The 20,039-nt window shown below is 46.4% G+C and overlaps 1 protein-coding gene across 3 annotated transcripts in view; it reads left to right on the top strand.

Moving 5' to 3' along the window:
- The first annotated feature begins 619 nt into the window (after nucleotides 1-619).
- Nucleotides 620-20,039, top strand: part of TAF3 (TATA-box binding protein associated factor 3) — a 119,710-nt gene continuing 100,290 nt past the window's right edge. The window contains exons 1-2 of one of the 3 annotated variants that reach the window (XM_075081642.1): nucleotides 620-905; nucleotides 14,226-14,468. In XM_075081642.1, coding sequence (XP_074937743.1) covers nucleotides 740-905; nucleotides 14,226-14,468 — 409 coding nt within the window. In that variant the 5' untranslated portion in view covers nucleotides 620-739. The remainder of the gene's footprint in view (nucleotides 906-14,225; nucleotides 14,469-20,039) is intronic. The other 2 variants (XM_075081644.1, XM_075081645.1) reach the window with 2 other exon arrangements.

Raw genomic sequence — 20,039 nt, 5'->3', positions numbered from 1 at the left:
GCCGGCGCGGTGCGTGACAGGCTGCAGCGTGCCCGGCGAGGCTGTACGCGGGGCGGCAGTGCGACCCCACAGCCCGACGCCGCGATCCCCAACCCGAGAAGCGACCCACGGAGGGGATTAGGATGAAGAATAAAGGGCTTCGCCCAAAAGATTTAATGGCGGGGTGTGCGCGGGTGCGAGCTGCCTGAGGACGCCTTAGGGGAAACCCAGCGATGGCGAGGGCTGGCATCGGCCTCCTCCATCCAGCTGAAAAGAAAAAAAAAAAAGAGGAAAATAATCAAACGGGGCTTCGGATAAACTGTTTTGACCAAGGATTTTCAGCTTTTTGGTTAACACGTGGCATTGCTGCTTGTTTAAATGATGCGCCCGGGTTCTGCTCCGGCGCCTCACGGGTAGCCGCTGCTGGGCTGCTTTGGGCCTGCGGAGGACGGCGGGTGGCGGACCCTTGTCCCCGGGGAAGCCCAGCCCTCCGGCTGACACCAACTTTTCCTCACATATTTGTAGGAAGTACCAATTCCGGGGTTTTTTCGGGGGCAGGAACGTCGCCCTGCCCTGCCAACGGCCGATCGCTCGATGCGCCCCGCCCCGCTCGATGCGCTCGGCGCTGGAGCGGCACGGCCTGGCGGGGAGGTGCGGCGCCAAGATGGCGGCGGCGGCGGGCTGTGCGTGAGCCTCCCTCGGCCCTCCCGGCCCAGGGCGGGCGGCGGGCCCGGGCGGCGCCGCGCCGAGCCCAGCCGGCATGTGCGAGACCTACTCGCGGTGGCTGCTGCGGGTGTCGGTGGCGCAGATTTGTCAGGCGTTGGGTTGGGATTCGGTGCAGGTTTCGGCCTGCGACCTCCTCACCGACGTGCTGCAGCGGTACCTGCAGGGGCTGGGCCGGGGCTGCCACCGTTACTGCGAGCTCTGTGAGTGCGGGCCGGGCCCGGGGGGCGGCGCTGGGGGAGACGGGCTTCGGCGGGCGAGTAGTCGTTGCTGTGGGGACACTCCTGGGAATCCGGGCTGAGGGTGGCCCTGCTTGAGTAGGGCTCTGGGCCGAGTGACCTCCTTTAAGTCCCTGTCAGCCTTGGCCCTGCTGTGGAGGGAGTCTGTGGGGAGGGGAGTCTGTGGGGAGGGGAGTCTGTGGGGTGGCACTGTGGAGGCAGGGGGAGGGCAGCTGTGGGGTGGGAGGCTGCAGGGCAGGGCTGGGGGATGCTTTGCAGGGGAGGGTCATGGAGACGTGAGATGGAGATGTGTATCGTGGAGATGGAGATCTGGGCCATGAAGATGTGGGCAGTGCAGGAGGGTATGGGGAGGTGAGCTTTGGGCAGTACTGGGGACTGTGGGGCAGCGGGTGTGGGGTGCCTGTGTGTGGGAGACCAGGCTTTTGAGGCCGTGTTGTGGTGGCACGGGGAGGTGGCCTGTGGTGTAACTCCGTAGGGAGAGAGCATGGGGGAGTGGGCTGTGGCAGGGAGGTGAGGGCATGGGGGGGATCGGGCTGTGGGGCAGTGCAGGGGCCGTGGGGGAGGATCGGGCTGTGGGGCAGTGCAGGGGCCGTGGGGGAGGATCAGGCTGTGGGGCAGTGCAGGGGCTGTGGGGCAGTGCAGGGGCTGTGGGGGAGGATCAGGCTGTGGGGCAGTGCAGGGGCCGTGGGGGAGAATCAGGCTGTGGGGCAGTGCAGGGGCCGTGGGGGAGGATCAGGCTGTGGGGCAGTGCAGGGGCTGTGGGGGAGGATCAGGCTGTGGGGCAGTGCAGGGGCTGTGGGGGAGGATCAGGCTGTGGGGCAGTGCAGGGGCTGTGGGGGAGGATCAGGCTGTGGGGCAGTGCAGGGGCTGTGGGGAAGGATCAGGCTGTGGGGCAGTGCAGGGGCTGTGGGGGGGATCAGGCTGCGGGGCAGTGCAGGGGCTGGTGGGGGGGATCGGACTGTGGGGAGGTGGACTCTGGGGTACTCCACCTGGGGGAAGATCAAAGGGAGCTGAGCTGCGGAGCAGTGCAGGGGACTGAGAGGATGAGAGGGGGAAGCCGTGGGGCAGTGGGCCCCTAGTGTGAGGGAGAGGTGGGCTCTGGGGCAGCGGGTCTGGGTGTGGGTGAGGAGTTGAGACTGTGGGCTTGGGGGAAATGATGCTCTGAGGGTTTGGAGTGTGGGGAGATGGGGCTGCTGCCCCCTTCCTTTGGCCACAGCATGCAGAGTGCCTGTGTACAGGAGGAGGAGATGGGGCTGTGGGCCCTCCTGCTGGGGCTGTAGTGTTCTGAATCTGGGAGGGAAGAAGGGGCAGCCAGCCCTCTTCCTGGGTACAGTGTTTACATGAGAGGGTGCGATGCTGCTGCTTTATTGTCCTGGCTCATCTCTGGGTCAGGGTCTGTGCCCTGGTGGGAATGTTGAGTGGCCATGGGGGCCCACTGCGGGTAGGGATGTGTGTAGGGTCCAGGATATGGGCACGAGGGGAAGTGCTGAAGCTGTAGGGCGCAAGATTTGGGCTGGGTGTGTGGCTCAGGGAGGCAGGAGGTGTTAACCCCTGCTGCTGGAGGTGTGTAAGGAGTGAAGAGATGGGGCTGCAGCACATGGGGTCCGAAAGGTGTGCCTGGGGGGAGTGGAGTCATCTGTATGGGGAAAGAGATGTGGCTGGAAATGCTATTGCTGGGGCTGGAGCACTCTGGGTTGGGTATATGTGTGTAAGGGGGCAGTGGTTTTTGGGGCTTGGAGGTGCACATATGCAGGGGGAGGCTTTAGTGCTGGTGGGGGATGCACGTGTCCTATGCTGTGTGGGGTCGGGGATGTATGCGTATAGGGATGACGTGGGGCTGGGCTGCCTGCTGTCAGGGACACACATGCACATGGGTGGGCAGGGATCGACAGGTACCAGGGCAGTGTGGGGCCATATACGTGAGGCTGGGGATGTATGCATACAGGGGGAAGGGATGGTGCTGTGGGGCTTGGAAGGGATGGGGGATGTGGGGCTGCAGTCCATGAAGGGAGGGATGCACCGGGGTGTTTTCTGGGGGAGATGGAGCTGTAGTGCACAGGATGTGGGAAGGTGACGGGGCTGCATGTGGGAGGTGTGGAGTATGTGTATGGAGAACGCGAGGGATGGGGCTGGGGATAATTTTAGTGTACGTGGTGTGAGGTGCGAGTGTCTTCATGTGGATGCAGTGGAAGAGGTTTGGCTGTATATGTGGGGGACTGGAGTTAGGCATGCAGAAGGAGCTGGGAGTGATGGTGGGGGCCAGGATACCCAGGGCCTCGCTGGATTTGGGGTGAGGCTGTGCTAGGGTGGGAGTGTGGAAGGGGTGAGTTTACGCCAAATGGGAGAAGAGAAAGAAAAGAGATTTGGGAGTCAGCGTGAGGACTGGTGGCTGGGTCACATAGGAGTATGGAGAGTGTGTGTGGGCAGGATGGGGAAGGGGCAACCAGTGCTGGGTCTGGGAGTGTGGTAGAGGGTGAAGTTGTGTGTCCCTCAGGGTTGTCTGCATTCCTGCAGAGCCTGCAGTGGAGGGACTGAGTGGGGTGGGTGACCTGCTGGTACCTCCAGAACATGGTACGTGGGGGACGAGATGACCTGTTGCTTGCTGGATCAGTAATGCTGACTGTGGGGATGAGAGGGTGGTAGGGGTCTGCTGGGCCTGGGAATGTCAGGAAGGGAGTGCTGGTGTCCTGTTGGGCCCGGGAGGGTGTGGGAATGGTGGTATGTGGGGAGAGGGAGGCTGGCAGGGTCGCTGCTGGGTCTGGACATGGGGAGTGTTGCTGGGGATGTGGAGCAAGGCTCGGGTTGTTGGTGGGTCATGAGTCTGTGTGTGTAGAGGCCTTTGCTGCCTTACATGTAGGGCAGGGAGGGTGTGACCTGGCAGGGAGGACAGCAGTGATGTGTGTGCAGAGATGGGGCTGCCAGTGCTGCTGCTGGATCTGTAAATATTCAGGGGAGATGAAGTGGGGGTGCATAGAGTGGAGAGGCTGGCAAGGGAGTGCAGGTGCTCTGAAGGGGTGGGTATAAGCTGTGTGTGCATGGTGAAACAGGGCTGCTTGTGCCTTCTGTGCTGAGAGGAGCATGTTCCCCCTTCCTTTGGTGTGCTAGGGAGCTGTGGGGTTGTGGGCTGCTGCTGCTCCACGTGTCTGTGTGTTGTGGAGGGTGAGGTCCTGGAGAGCCCCTTTGGTGGAGGTCAGAGCTGCTCTGGTTGGGTCAGGCAGCGGGGAAGGCGTTTAGAGGAAGGAGGGCTTGGAGTTGGGATGGATAATGTGATTCCTCGCCTAAAGTGCTGGGTGAGGAGAAGGTGACTCACTGACGGTGGATTTGGGGCTACCGTAGCCACCACCAGTTCAGGGAATGTGCTGGGGACTGTGGGAGGTTATGGGAGAGGTAACAGGGGTGGCAGCGCTGAAGTGTGCCAGGGAAGTGGGAAGGTTTGCCAGCACTTCCGTCCAAGCTGTGGGAGCTGCGCTAATGAGGGTGTCACAGCCATGGATGAGAGGGTTATTGGGGCCACGTTGCTGTCAGCTGGTGGGGGACACAGCCTCAAGGTCAGAGGAGCTGTGAAAGCTGGAGCTGTCGGCTTCCTCTGCAAGAGTGAATTTGGAGAGTGTGTGGAGCAAAGACCTGGGAGCGAGGAAGCGTGGTGTATTTGGCTTGGTCGGGAGAGGAACAGCCGTGGCCTGAAGGTGCTGCTGCTTGTGGTCATGTCCCTTCTCTGAAGCAGAAGGAACATCACTGCTTGCAGTGATCCTTGATAAAGCAAAGCAATGAGCTGAATGCACCTGATTCCTGGCCCTGCCTCTGCTTCGTCATTTCAGGAATAATTTGAGATCAAGATCAGGCTTTGCCAGTGTAACTGAGCTTAGGAGGGACTTAGTGATACCACTGCAAACTCATTGAATTTCAGTTCTAGGTTGAATAGGTTTCCTTGTACAAGCTTTCCCCAAATTTGAGAGCTAGTTAGATGTGAAGCTGTGTATAGTTAGTCTGGAAATGGAACTGTGCAATATCAGCTTGTATCTCCCAGCAGTACAGGTGCAGCTGCTGCACCACTGACGTCTGTGTCTCAATTCAAACAAATGATCTGTAAGGCGATGAAAGGGGACAACATCGAGAGTTTGGGAGAACTGCGTTATGGGGTAAAAAAGGAGCTAACCCAGGCTTGGTCAGAGCTGTTCTTTGATATGGTTAGTACAAATATTGGGGAAGATGCTTTCATTACTGGATCACTGCTTGTGCAGGAGATAAGTTGTTGAGTAGCGTTGTCCCCTGAGCTCAGCTGCCTCTGCCACAGGTACTGTGGTGTTTGTAAGACCGGGAGGAAAAGATGCAGAGGTGGTGAAAATACAACTTTTTCCTTTCGGTGCTGGAGGAATTGGAAGTGCATAGAACTAAGGTATATCTCTCTTGCTTTGGTTTTGCTTACTGTAAGTGGGGAAAGGAATTATCTTTTTCCCCTCTATGAGTCACACAATCCCAGAATGGTGAGGGTTGGAAGGGACCTCTGGAGATCATCCCGTCCCACCCCTGCTTGAGCAGGCACACCCAGAGCAGGGGGCACAGGGCCGCGTCCAGGCGGGGGGTGAATGTCTCCAGGGAAGGGACCCCACAGCCTCTCTGGGCAGCCTGTGCCCCTGCTCTGGCACCCGCACAGCAAAGGGGTTTGGCCTCATGTTCAGGTGGAACTTCCCATGTTCCAGCTTGTGCCCGTTGCCCCTTGGCCTGGCGTTGGGCACCACTGAAAAGAGTCCAGCCCCATCCTCCTGACACCCACCCTTCAGGTATTTATACGCGTTGATGAGATCCCTGCTCAGTCTTCTCTTCTCCAGGCTGAACAAACCCAGGTCTCTCAGCCTTTCCTCATCAGAGAGATGCTTCAGTCCCCTGATCATCTTGGTAGCTCTCTGCTGGACTTGTTTGAGCAGTTAGTCCCTGTCCTCCTTGAACTGGGGGGCCCAGAACTGGATGCAGCACTGCAGAAGTGGCCTCACTGGGACAGAGTAGAGGGGGAGGATAACCTCCCTCGTCCTGCTGGCCACACTCCTTTTAATGCATCTCAGGACACCGTTGGCCGCCTTGGCCCCAAGGGCACGGTGCTGGCTCAGGGTCACCTCGCTGCCCACCAGCCCTCCCAGGTCCTTCGTGGCAGATCCGCTTTCCAGTAGGTCAGCCTGCAGCCTGTGCTGGTGCAAATGGAGAAGGACATATTACAGTCTGTCTCTTTTCTCTCTCTTTTTTTTCCTCTGGTAGAGAAGGAGAATGTGCTGTTTTCATGCCAGTGATGCGGTGGTTTTTGTATTACCTTTCAAAATTATTCCTGTATTTCCTTCTTTAGAAGGTTTCTAAAAAGACATCTTAATGCTTAGCAGACGCCTCCCTCCTTTTTCAGAACTGTTTCCTTTTGCTTCTAAATAAGTTACTGTACAAACCCAGCTCTGGATGAATGAGTTGAATTTTGCCATGGTTTTGCATAAGTAGAATTAATTAAATTCCAATTGTAGCATCTTTATTGTCAGTGTGTTATCTCGGAGTCAAACCAGTGGGGTTTGAGTTAGCAGGGTTGTCAGCTGGAGGGACATAATCTTTGTATTCGAAACTGAATGGATTTACTCTGACGTAATTGAGACAGTGTGGTATTGCTCTGAAAAGCATGTCATTGCCGTTCACATATTTTCTCAGTTGCAAAAGAAAATGATGGCTTTCCCAGCTGTGTTAGATCTTTGTTCCAGCTGTTACATCCCATTAGAAGAGCCACATTCAAGATTTTCATTACTTTTCTGCTGTTGTTTCTTTGCATTTGCAGTAGCTGTAGTTGATGGGAGCTTCTGTGGCTGCAAAGAGAAGGCAAAAGGATTTGCAAAGCGAGCTTGAGATGTGTTTGATGTCATGAAATGCTTCTGAATACTGTGTTGGGGGCGGAGGAGAGAGTGAACTTACAGGAGAGAAAATAAGGTTTTTCCTGTTAAAGTACACCACATTGTGCTGTTCAAATTTGTGGAAAGCTTGTAAGAGGAAGCCTATTCAGTATGCTGTACGCTTCACACGTGTTTTTATCCTAAAATTTAAATAAAATATTTGAAAAATGGTTGGCGTATATAATTAAGGTATTGAATTACACAACAAACTGACATCATGTGGTTTCGGAGAGCCGAGTTCTACATTTGGTTGTTTGTTTTAAGCAGAGGTGAAAAGGGAGAGATTCCCTGTTGCGTGCCACTTGGTTTTGCACTCACATTTCACGTGGTTTGGTAGAGGTGGTGGCACAGGTGGTGCTTTGGGTTCACTACTCTGGATTTTCTAGTCTGGTTTGGGTTTTTTATGTTGGGGAACTGACCAATGAAGACAGATGGTATCTGCTTCATTTGCTATGAATTTAGTTAATGCAGCTTTGCAGCAGGATGGCTGGTTATAGACATGCAGAATGTGTCATGTCTTACCTCCTAACTTACTTAGCACATCCAGTAAGAGAGTTCAGCTTCCAGTATATTTACGTGGTTGGTGCAATTCATGGGAGGATTGAGGAGGAGAGCCATGGTTCATGCCCCCAAAAGCCTGGTTTTTCTATTACATTACTTGAAAAACCAACCAGGTAGAAGCTACTTAGCTTTAATCACTGAGGGCACCCGGGCATATTTCAGCATGGCAAATGTAGATCATCTGCTGCTAAAACTAGAAGTGTAATAAACTAGGTAATTAACTTTGAGGTGTGTTGGATCTAGAAGTGGGTTTTTCAGTACTCTTTCCTTGGATATTCAGTGTTGAGCATGCGCTTGGATTTATTTTTATTTTCTCTGGTGAAATTTGCTTACAGTGAGGAAATGAAGTTTAAAAGTTGCTCTTTATTTTCATATTGTGTGACTACGTTTTTTGAAGATTATTGTTCTGTAAACAGAATCATAGAGTATCTCACATGGGAAGGGACCTGTAAGGATCATCAAGTCCAATTCCCTGCTCCTCGCAGGAGTACCTAAAAATAATTTTATATATATTTTAAAATAATATTAAATAGAAAATTAAGCAATATATTAAAATTGATAACAATAAAGTAATTGCATTTATATTGGAAAGGCATGTTCTGATCTGGCGAGCACAACGTTGTAACTGGAAGGAAAAATGACAGGTCTTGCAGGATGTTTTGCCAAGATAGAGCTGGCTCAAAACCTGCTCTAGTGTCACTGCGGAATCTCCTGTAAAGGAAAACTTAACCTTGTTATAGCAAATCTCTGCTTTGGAGAATGCAAACAGCAAGCCAATATTTTCATTGGGAATTACCGCATTGGAGAGACTTGACCTGGCATCAACCAAATTTTTATTTCTTTCTAAATAAATGTCAAAGTTACCTGATATATTTTTTTCATTTTTGCTCCTTTTTTTGATGTTTTTTTTTAGTTACTTTACTCTTACGAGTATATAATATCTATCAAAGTGTTAAATTTTGATGATCATTTTAAATGAGCTGATTCCCCATACGATGTTGAATGAGTGTTATAACAAGTGTCTGTCCAGGACCCATAACACTGGTCCTGATAGTCTTAAATGTTGATATTTTTAAGCTAATTAATTTCTTGCTGGCTACAAGTAAAGGAAGTCAACTTAGGTTGTTTTGCTTGACTTTTTGAGGTTACCGGGCAAAGGAACAGACTCTGAGTGCAATAGCAAGAAGATGCTTTTGCCTGCCTAGTAACTACATTAATAGGACCCTTTTTCCCCACTGAAATGCACTCAAGTAAGGCATGTATGCTTATTAAATAATCTACTGTGTACTCTTCTGACTGTTCTTGTGGATGCTGGATGGAAACGATGTGTTGTATGCTTGAAAGAGTTATCCTGGAGCAACTATTCAATGAGGTACACAGATGTTTCATGCGTGACAGGGTTATGTGACATGCTGGAACAGAAGGAATCTGTGATAGAGCCTGTAAAAAAAATTACTGAGGAGCTATACCTAATAATTTGCTGGTTAAAATAAATATATATAAAAATCTCTTTTATAGCAGACATGAGGGTGAATGCTGAGCTATTTATAATAGGCTGTACATGTTGCATGGGTAGTAACTAATTAATTTTTCTCAATGTATCTATTACAGAGTTGTAGTTGCTGCCTTCAAAAAACCCGGCATGAAACGAAAAGCTCTTCTGTTCTGTACTTACTTGCTTGTTAAATTTTTACTGATTTATACAAACTTTGGGCGATGAAGGAGGTGGTGATGGGGGTTAGTTTGACAAAAGTCAGTCAGCTATTCCTGAGACTGAACTTAAGGAAAGTAAGATAGCTTTTCCCTAACCCTCATCTGGCAACTCTCAGTTTCTCTGGATGACTTGAGCATTGGTCAGCTTGTTTGCTGGAGGGCTGGAGGAATTCTAGTGACTTTTGCAAAAATAACTAGGCTTTATTAACTTCTGAAAATTACTTTTCCCCACAAACCAAAGGCGAGCTTTTATTACTTGAAGGGGAGTTAGTGCACCACCCTCGTTCTGTTTGGTTTGTTTTTCCTTGTGGACAACTAGGTTTATCTGCAGGTGATGCTGAGCAGCGCGGTTGAGGGGTGGGCAGCTTTCCACACAGATCTGTGCGGATTCTGTTTCCTCGTAGTTTCGGTGCTGTACTTTTTTCAGGATCCATTTCCGTGTGCAGATTCCTCCTCACCCGGAGTTCGTTCTCGTGCGTAGAGAAGCTGAGAGTATCAACTGCCCGGCCATTCCCACAGGTTTCTGATGAGCTGTTTTGAGATGGAATGGTCTTAATTTAGCTCTGCTGTTTGCTGCAGCTATATCAGTTTCAGAGCACAGTTCCCATTCAGGGAGATAGTACAGCTTAAAAGCTTGTGAGAAAGATACTTTCTTAGTGCACCGTTTGCAGAGTAAGAAGGAGAGTTTTAACTTGTTGGATGAACTATTCCTGCCTGCGTCCATCTCCTCCCAGTTCTGGACAACAGATAGTATTTAAAGTGTCATGGCATAGGGAACAGCAAGAGGCTGGAAACCAAAAGCTCCAGAGCTGTTTGTGATCTGGCACTGACTTGCTGGGTGACATTGGATTAACTATTTCACTGGGAGGCTTCAACATCTGAATTTTTAAACTGAGGATGGCACAAATATCTGAGGAGTATTGAGACAAGTTCAGTATGCACAAATTAAACTCTTTTTTTTTTTTCTTGCATCGTTTACTTAGAGAAAAAAGCCGAAGACTGAATGAAAGACCAGGAGAGAGTATGTTACGTGTTTGTCAGCATTCTCTTTCATGTGTCTGGCTTCTGCTATTTTAGTGATTTTTATTTTTATTTTTTTTAATTAAAACAGAGAGAGAAGAGGAATGCTAAACTGTTCAAATCAAAGTATAAAGGCACAGCCCTTTATTTGATGAATCACCTGAAATGACATTTAATGCATTTTTGTGCTGTGTATATTACCAATTGATAAGTGTTCTGATTTAAATACAGATAGGAATACAAACCTGAAACTTTGTACACTTCTGCCACTGAGGATGTTCTTTCCTGAAAAGTAGAGAATAACTGGTCAGTCCTTTCGTCTCTGTGACAGTTGCAGGTTTAAAAATTTCTTTAGCTTTTAACCAATCTTAATACTTGACATTGTCTCTTTAGAGGCCAATGTCGAAGATATGGGAAAATTTCACAGAATCCCAGGTTGGAGGGGACCTCAGGGATCATCTAGTCCAACTTTTCTAGGACAAGCACGGACTAGACAAGATGGCCCAGCACCCTGTCCAGCTGAATCCTGAAAGTGTCCAATGTGGCTGAGTCAATCAGTTCCCTGGGGAGATTATTCCAATGGTGACTGTCCTCAGTGTGAAAAATTTCCCTCTCGTGTCCAATCGGAACCTCCCCAAGAGCAACTTGTGTCCATTCCCCCTTGTCCTCTCCATGGGACTCCTTGTGAAAAGGGAGTCTCCGTCTTCTTTGTAGCTACCCCTTAAGTACTGGTACGTGGTGATGAGATCCCCTCTGAGCCTCCTTTTCTCAAGGCTGAACAGACCCAGCTCTCCCAGCCTATCCTCGTACAGCAGCTTCCCAGTCCTTTGATCATCCTGGTGGCCCCTCTCTGGGCCCCTTCCAGCCCGTCCACATCCTTTTTGTATAGCGGGGACCAGAACTGTACGCAGTGCTCCAGGTGTGGCCTGACAAGCGCTGAGTAGAGTGGGGTAATGACTTCTTTATCTCTGCTGGTGATGCCCTTTTTGATGCAACCCAGCATCCCGTTGGCCTTCTTGGCCGCAGCAGCCACTGTTCACTCATGTTGAGCTTTCTGCCCACCAGGACCCCCATGTCCCTTTCCACAGAGCTGCTCTCCAGCCAGGCGGAGATTTAATCTTCAGGTGTATTTAGCCACCTTTTGAACCTGCTTTCTGACGCACATAATTGGCTTTTGATATCGTTGCTTAAATATGTCCATACTTCAATTACACTTAGTAATTGCATGTCTGCCACGTGTCTTAATAAGCACTTGTAGGAAGAAGTCCTTTTTAGCATTTATGACTTGCTAATCACATCGGTACACTTTGTTGGAGGTTGGAAAGATCACGTTCAGATAGAGGAAAAGACCTTTTCCTATTGCAGTGACAAACTAGACTGAACTTTCACCCTGAGTACATCACAGCTCTGGTGTCAAGAGGCACACACTGAGCAAGACACTCATAACATCTCCTTGAAGCCCCAGTAAAGGGGTAGGTGTTGTGCATCTTCCCAGAATCACAGATGGTAGGGTTGGAAGGGACCTCTGGAGCTCACCCCGTCCCACCCCCTGCTGGAGCAGGCACCCCCAGAGCAGGGGCACAGGGCCGCGTCCAGGCGGGGGGTGAATGTCTCCAGGGAAGGGACCCCACAGCCTCTCTGGGCAGCCTGTGCCACTGCTCTGGCACCCGCACAGGGAAGGGGTTTGTCCCCATGTTCAGCTGGAACTTCCTGTGTTCCAGCTTGTGCCCGTTGCCCCTTGGCCTGTCATGGGGCACTACTGAAGAGTCTAGTCCCATGATCCTGACACCCACCCTTTAGATATTTATAAGTATTGATGAGATCTTGCAGTCCTGTGTCCCAGGTTGTCCAGCTGGAGAACACATTGCAGCATTTTCCCTGCCTGTGCACTTGATTTTTCTTCCAAAGGAAACTGGACGTGAGCACTGTGCACACCCGTGCCCGTCAGTACATTTTCCGGGTCTAGGCAGTACATACCTAGGAGCGAGTGCTGTGGGGCTCACTCTCGATCCCCCTGTCCAGCCAACAGCACAGCTGGTGGCCTCAGGAGTGTCTGGGGAATACATATGCTGTACTTGTGGGATTGTTGAGAAGTTTTCCCGAAGTTTTTCCTTGTTAACTGGCTGTCCAACTTCTAACCGTTGACTCCTGACACCTCAGAAAATGGTTCAGTCAGTTCAAAGGTATCTTCATAGTCTGAAGAGCAACTAAAAGTGACCATGCAGAACTTCTTAGCTGTGTCAATTGTCTACATTTAATTTTTTAAGGATAGAACACTCTTCTGTCTGCTTAACAACTGTAGGGATCTTGTAACTCCTCTGGAGTGGTGAAATCCTCCTTTAATTATGTTTATGCAAGTCTCCACATTTCTCTGTCCCTAGAGTCTGCAGGGGAAACTAGTATTGCACTTGTACTAGACATTATACAAACACAAAATCTGAGATGGTTCTTGTTGCAGGGAGTTCACGTTATAAATTCAGATGGACAAAAGAAGGGATAACTTGGTCTGATCTCCCTTTTAGCTGTGGGGAGAATTAAAACACAAGTGACTTGCCCAGAGTCACACAAGCGGCCAGTGTTACAGAGCTGAGAATCAAAGCCATAATCTGAGTATTACCCTTATCTTCACTGCAAGACTAAGAAGAGAAATTCTAGAACAAAATTCTTATTTCCTAAATGTACCTGCAGGCGTAAGTTGGCTGGGGGTTTGAATTCAGTGATGTGAGAACCAGCCTGCTCGACTCCTTCAGCTTCAAGATAAATAAAGAGAGATTAGGTTAAAGGACAAACAAAAGAGCATCCCCCCTGTTTTCCAAAGCTGGAGCTTCACAATAGCAATTGTGTTCCTTCAATAAGCACGGGCTGGTTTTCCATAATTACTTTTTAAAATAAATCACAGCTTATCATCGTGTAGGGATGTAATATCTTCATAAGCCAACTGTACAGAATTTTAATAATTCAGTATAATTTTATTGAATTAAAAAATGTTTGGGGTTTAAGGCATCTCTTTTTTTCCTGTTATTATTATTATTATGAAAAGTTAGGATGAGACTCAACATGGTGCCTTGGCTACCAAAGCCAGATGTCCAGCTCTCCCTCCAGAGGCCTTCAGAGGGATTTCCCTCTGTCAGGTCAGGGAAACTGAGGCGCTTGGAGGACTTCTGCACTGTACAGTTTAAGTCTTTGAGCCAAATTACATGTGTAGAACAAACTGCATCCTCTCTTAGACTGTTTTCTTGGAGGTCACATTAAATAAATATCCTGCCTGCTTGGCCAGTAAGGTTTCACTGTGCTTTTTGTAAAGAAAAGAATATTTTTGCTGTAGAGTCAAACTTAAATTGCACCCCAGGAAATCAGCCCCTGGAGTTTAGTATAAAATATTCTCTCCTCGTCAGACCACTACTTAATATTCCTGAGTTTCATCTGGGAGGTATATCGAACCGGTAGGTAAAGTGACTCATAGTTTTATGAAGCCTGTAGATTTCATCTGGTGGAAAGATACTCTGTGAAGTACTTTTGTTATCAAGAGATACATGAGATACCTTCTTGTTTTGCTACCCATAAACTACAGCCAGTTAAAAAAAAAAAAGAAATTGTTCCTTTTCTAGGTTGAAAAATAATGTTTGGTCTGTTAGATACCGCTAAAGGGGCACTTTCTGCATATTAAGGGCTTGTTTCATTCATTTGAATTTACATTATGAAATTGAAAACTATTTTGAGTGGTGTTGCGCGATGTTAATCGACTGTTGCCGGGTAAAGCTGCCTGTTGCTGCTCCCTTGGCTTTGCTTGATTTGCTTCTTGAGGCGCAGTTCTTTAATGGTATGAATTGAAACAAAGTGATATGGATCAGAATAAAACACTTTTAAATGAGAGCGTGTTCTTAGCCTGAAATGTTGTGTAGCCCTACGAACAGTAAACCTGGGAGAACTGCGGGGCAGTAATCGCCATTACCGGTGGTGAGCCGTCGCAGATTGTAATCTGGAAGTGTAGATCTGTACATCAATTTTTTTTTAAACTGGATTTTTGCAAAAATGTTGTTCTTTTGCTGTTTTTTTTTTTATTTCTTTGTTACAGATGGCCGCACAGATCCCATTTTGGATGATGTAGGCGATGCCTTCAAGCTTATGGGGGTTAACCTGCATGAGCTAGAAGATTACATACACAATATTGAACCTGTCACTTTCGCACATCAAATCCCTTCGTTTCCCGTCAGCAAGAACAATGTCCTGCAGTTTCCCCAGCCAGGAAGTAAAGATGCGGAAGAAAGGAAGGAGTACATCCCTGATTATATGCCACCTATTGTCTCCTCTCAAGAAGGTGCGAAATTAATCCTTTGCTTTACATTTTGGCCCCTGTGTGTTTGCGTATTTGTTTGCATCCTTGAGCAGTTTGAGTTGTGCTGCCCATAGCAGTCGCTCAGAAAGGACGCACTGGGTGTTACACAAGCAGGGTTTCAAAACAGGTAGCAGTGCTGTGGCAAGTTTTATTTTCCACTCTTTTACTTTCCTCCAAAATTAACTGGTGTCAAAATACACTGTGTTAATACATGTCTCTCTAATGCATTTAAATTTTAGCTTTTCGGTTGTTGACAGAAATGAATGCTTTACATTACCTTTTATGTGTTAGCCTCCCTCCTGCAGATACTGTAAGAACTTATATCATTTGGTAAAGGTAGAAGAAGAAAGGCTGGCAAGACTGGCAGAGCATTCCCGGCTCCTGACAGCTGTTTCTCCTTCTTTTGAACAAATTTAACAAAAAAAAAAAAAAAACCCCAAACAAACAAAAATCCCCAAAGCTCTCCCAGTTAAAACGAAGTCAGATTTAAAATAAGGAAGTACAAGTCGTTCAGAGGCACAATGCTCACTCTTAATTCTCTTTGCTAATGTTGATGAGGGTTTCATCATCACTGTTCCAACTGCTCTCCTTCCCTTTCTTGTGTAAAAGTCCCAGGGAGGCAGGGGTTGAGGATTACTGTAACACTGAAGCCAACTATACAAATGCTGTGAGCTGCAGTCAGCCTGAGAATTTCAACAGTGGCAGTAGAAAAAGCAAAATAATTTTTTTTGTTTTTCAGCTACATGAGACTTGATTGCTAATAAGATAAACCTTTAAGAAACACGACCTAGTCTAACTTTCCCTTTGAATAGTGAACATCATACAACTATACTTCATGGGGAAATAAATGTGTGTAAGCTTGTAGACCAGGTACAAAAATCTCAGGAGTTTATTTTCCAAAAGAGTGTAAAAAACGGGTGCAATCCTCACAAGATACTTACTTAATTTATAATTTCTATAGGGACAGAATGGATATCATACTCTGTTATTCATATTGTTCTTTCTGAAGAACTAAAATCTTAGAGTCTGAAAACTGAAATATGTGTAAAAATTCTGCTCAGTGTGAAGATGAACATAAACAATATCACCTTATTGGGTAAACGAAATCCTTTGCTGTGCCACTGCAAATATTGCATGGGGCAGTTTTTCAATGATTTAGTAGCCTTCAGTCTTTCGTACATTGCATTCAGGTAGATCGATGCAGTTACCATGTGTTCCAGTTAGACCAAGTGAAATTACAGTCAGGACAGGTATCTGAAGTGTAAAGGACTGGCAGATGCAATGGTTTTAATGTGTGCAGTAGAAAAAAATATGCGATTTCCAGTTAAAATGTGAAGACTTACTCATGCTGATGAGTATTTCTGAAGCTCTATAGACCTGACTTCTCTGTTTTCTTTCATTGCATAGAATACCTAGCTATTTTACATGTCAGTAGCATTTTAATGTCTCTTGCCTTAATATAACCCAGGAAGTGAAACTGCTGAGTTTCAGTGAAACTGCAGAAATATTGTATTGGATTGATTAGAAGGTACTGAAATCTCCCTCTTGTGAAGTTGTTTTTAAAATCTAACGATGAACTCTCTTAAATCAGGAAGAGACAAGCAGAATGTAATATCGTGTATGTAGACAACATTAGAAAGATGAAAGTACAGAGGTAGCAGACGTTGAGAAGTGAACAGGCCCTGTTCTGGCTACCTTCTTAAAACAGTTCAGCCTGATTTTCGAGGAGGTAAACAAACACCATTCTGTCAGAGAAATCCAGCATCTTTGAAGTGTAACAAGTTACCTGGCAGTTTTGCGTTCTGTGTTGGTTGGTTGGTTTTAACTTGGAAAATCATACTTTAAAAATATGCGAGAAAGATGAAATTCAACAAGGCTCAAAGCGGCTGTAGATGAATATCTGAACATGGGGAGTGAGAGATGAGAGTATTACAGGCTCCGTCTGGCGATACATGACATAGAAGGAGAGGCTAAAAATTGAAATGGGGACAGTTGTGCGCTTTTTTTGTATGTAACTTTTTATACTCTTTCTCTTGCAAGTTAGATCCAGGAGTTAGATTTTAGCAGTCCTTATAAATAATGTATGAATCCTTTTAACACCCGAAGCAAGAAGATATTATTTCCAAAGTTGGATGAGAACCAGGAAAACTTCTAATGCCTAAGGCTAGTGTATCAGAGGACCTATAGATACAACTTCAAAAAATGAATACAGTATTTTTTCTTAATGGAAATTTAAAGCAAGCACTAAATACAACTGCTGAACCCAGGTTTGTTATAGTTGATTTAAAATACTTATAGCTGAGGACACTTCGATTTTTAATTAAGTGTTTTCTGAAAATGCTATTTGTAATATCGTGTGTAATTGTTTTTTGGAAGAGGAATTGTTTTTTGGAAGAGGTGAGGTATACAACAGAAACTCTGTTGTATATGTTTTGTTTTATTTTACTCCAAGTAAAATTTGGAAGAAAAACTTTTACTTTTTCAGATTAAGGGAATGCGTCATAAAACTACCTAAGAATTGCAGAAGCCGTTTGAATAGTTTGCAGATTATTATAGAGTAGAAAACAAAAGTGCTGCTGGTAAGATTGTGCAGCTCGTAACATTTGAGTTGCTTTGGGTAGGCAATAAAGGTAATTAGTAATGAAGGAAGGCTTCATGCACGTTATGATGTATAAAGTAAATCTTTCAGTCACTGAAAGGAACTGTCAGGAAGACTCGTTATGTCCCATTTTATATCGAAGCCTAGAGCTCAGCTCATGTTATGAATATTTACTGATATGATTTGGAAATTACTAGTGCTGATATATTTTAGCAATAATGTAGCCATGACAGTCTAAGGGTATGAGCAGAACAAGGTTTATTGGAAGAGGTAATATCTCTAGATTTTATCAGTTGATCTAATTAGAAGCATTCTCTCTGGTGACAAACTGACTTCACAGGTAATTTTAGCTAGGTGTTTTAGTAAGAAAAAGCTTTTTTTAATTGCTCATTTAAAAAAAAAAAGTGTTCAGTATGCACCGTGACCAGTAGGTGTTGCTAACCTCCTTCTCAAAAGTGCTCTCCTGTGCATGTAACAATCTTCTTATTTCCACTTACTCTAGAACTGGTGGTGTTGTGTTCAGAGTGTGCCATCTACCCAGCCACTTGTGCAATGGCTTAGCTATCATTGCCAAAGACTCGTGCCGTGGTTTAACGCAGCAGGCAGCTAAACACCACACAGCCGCTCTCTCGCTTCCCCCCAGTGAGACGGGGGGAGAGAATTGGAAAAAAAGGTGAAACTCATGGGTTGAGATAAAGACAGTTTAACAGGCAAAGCAGAAGCCGCGCATGCGAGCAAAGCTAAACAAGGAATTCATTCTCTCCTTCCCATGGGCAGGCAGGTGTTCAGCCATCCTCAGGAAAGCAGGGCTCCATCACACGTAACGGTGACTTGGGAAGACAAATGCCATCACTCCAAACATGGCCCCGCCCCTCCTCCTTCTTCCCCCAGCTCTATATGCTGAGCATGACGCCATATGGTGTGGCATCCCAACTCCTTGTGCTCCCCCAGCCGCTCGCTGGTGGGGTGGGGTGAGGAGCAGAAAAGGTCTTGGCTCTGTGTAAGCACCACTCAGCAGGAACTAAAACATCCCTGAATTATTGACACTGTTTCCAGCACAAATGCAAAACACAGCCCAGTACTAGCTACTGTGAAGGAAATTAACTCTATCCCAGCCAAAACCAGCACAACTTGATAAGAGCAAAATGTCCTGACCAGCCTGAGAGAAGCCGTTTCCTTTATACGTACTCAATAGTAAGAAATGCTAAAACAGCTCTTTGAATGATTTCTGAAGTTGTGGGGAAAGGGAGGAAGGCAAATAGGTTTTCAAGATCTGTAATTTGTGTCAGTTGGAAGTTCAGTTTGGCGGTACAAGTTTTGTTCCAAGAAAGCAGAAAATGTTTTCTTGTTTTAGATATGCCATGCCTCATTTCAGTAATGTGCACTAACTAAATGATCTGGTGCAGATTCCAAATGTTTGCGCTGCAAGGATCTGCATATAAAATGATATATTTTATAAAACAATCTGACTCAGTATTGCCGTGGCAAATGTTCGGTTTTTAGCAGGATTTTTACAAAGGACAGTGAAGGGATAATTTTATGCCAATGTATCATGATGTTCACTGTCTGCCTATTTTTAATTAGTCTCCTTTTTGGTTTTTGAGTCAGTTTAAGCGCTGTTGTCACTAAAATGTTATGGTGAACTTGTAAGACAGATTAAAAAAGGAGAAAAAAATAAATTAGTTGCAAAACATGATGGTTATGCTTTATTTCTTGTGCTTTAATGTAAGAGAACATACATTTTGCAATAATACATCAACTTCATAGAATTTGTTGATTGCATTTGAAGCAAGAGAGTACTCTGCTGAAAGTAGGCCAGTTGAGAAAGCCCAGATACTTTTCCACAGCTCATAATAATCGCTATTACATTTGATAACATTGAGGGCCCCAAGTCCTGCTGCTTTAAGAACTTGTATCATTCTCCATAATGAAAACAAAGAAAAGTGAAGCATGAATCCTACATGTACCACGGTAACCTTATTTTTAAGCTTCCTGGCATGAATTTCTACCTGTGCTTGCTGCCTCTTGTTATTACCTCATTTTAAATGATAATGATTTGGGGGGGAGAACCAAAAAACTTTGTCAACTGCTTTCTTTTTCTGACCTTTTGAAGTCGCAGGTAGTCCATCCGTGTTTCTCTGAATAGAAGACTGAAGAAAACGTGTCGCTTTTGTGCATGCAGTACTGTTCATACCTATTACATCTGCATTAGACCCTCATTCCTCTCTTACATTGTGATTGTGCAGGGGGGTGTCAGAAGGATATGAGGGAGAAGACGTGAGAGTCTTGTCCCAGTAGCTGCGCTTTTATGTGGGGAGAGGGGCAGCTTTTAGGGCGTCGAACTTCTTCCTCAATTCTTGCTTTATTTTTTTATTGTCTTCTGCTTCATACCACTTCAGTCCCACTTCACAGAGGTTCAGCTCCTTTTCCTTAAAGATGATCTGGAAACAAATGTCATTTTTACTGGGCGTCAAGTTTTGTGGTCTTTCCTTCCTGATAATGTGTGTTCAAGCACTGGCATTGCCTTTCTGATCATTGAGTCAGAACCAGTTCTTGGCACGGTGTACAAATTCGGATTTATTCGTAGCCTTTTCTGTCAGAGCAGTTCATTTCCCTGGCAGATCAAAGCATAAAATTGTTGATCTTCTTACAGCTTTGCCTTTTCCCCTCTTTGCTGTTGATGTGATGTTAGGACCTGGTAACCACCAAAACGTGATGCTTGCAGCCACCTGGAAGTATGGAAACCCAGCTGTCAAATTATACATCATCTCAGGGCATCTCTAGTTTTTTCATACAATGTTAGTTGCTAAAAATCTCATTTGAATTGATGGGGGGGGGCGGTGAAGCAAGGTGCTGATCAAAATAACATGATTTTTGCATCTGATATCTAGGGCCTATTGGTGCTAGAATTGTAATTGTATAAAGCATTAAGCATCGCAGTGGTATAAAGCATT

This window comes from Phalacrocorax aristotelis, chromosome 1, assembly GCF_949628215.1.
Source record: "Phalacrocorax aristotelis chromosome 1, bGulAri2.1, whole genome shotgun sequence".
NCBI classification, from domain to species: Eukaryota; Metazoa; Chordata; class Aves; order Suliformes; family Phalacrocoracidae; genus Phalacrocorax; species Phalacrocorax aristotelis.
Note: the sequence above shows the minus strand (reverse complement) of the source record. Positions and strands in the feature narration are given on the sequence as shown.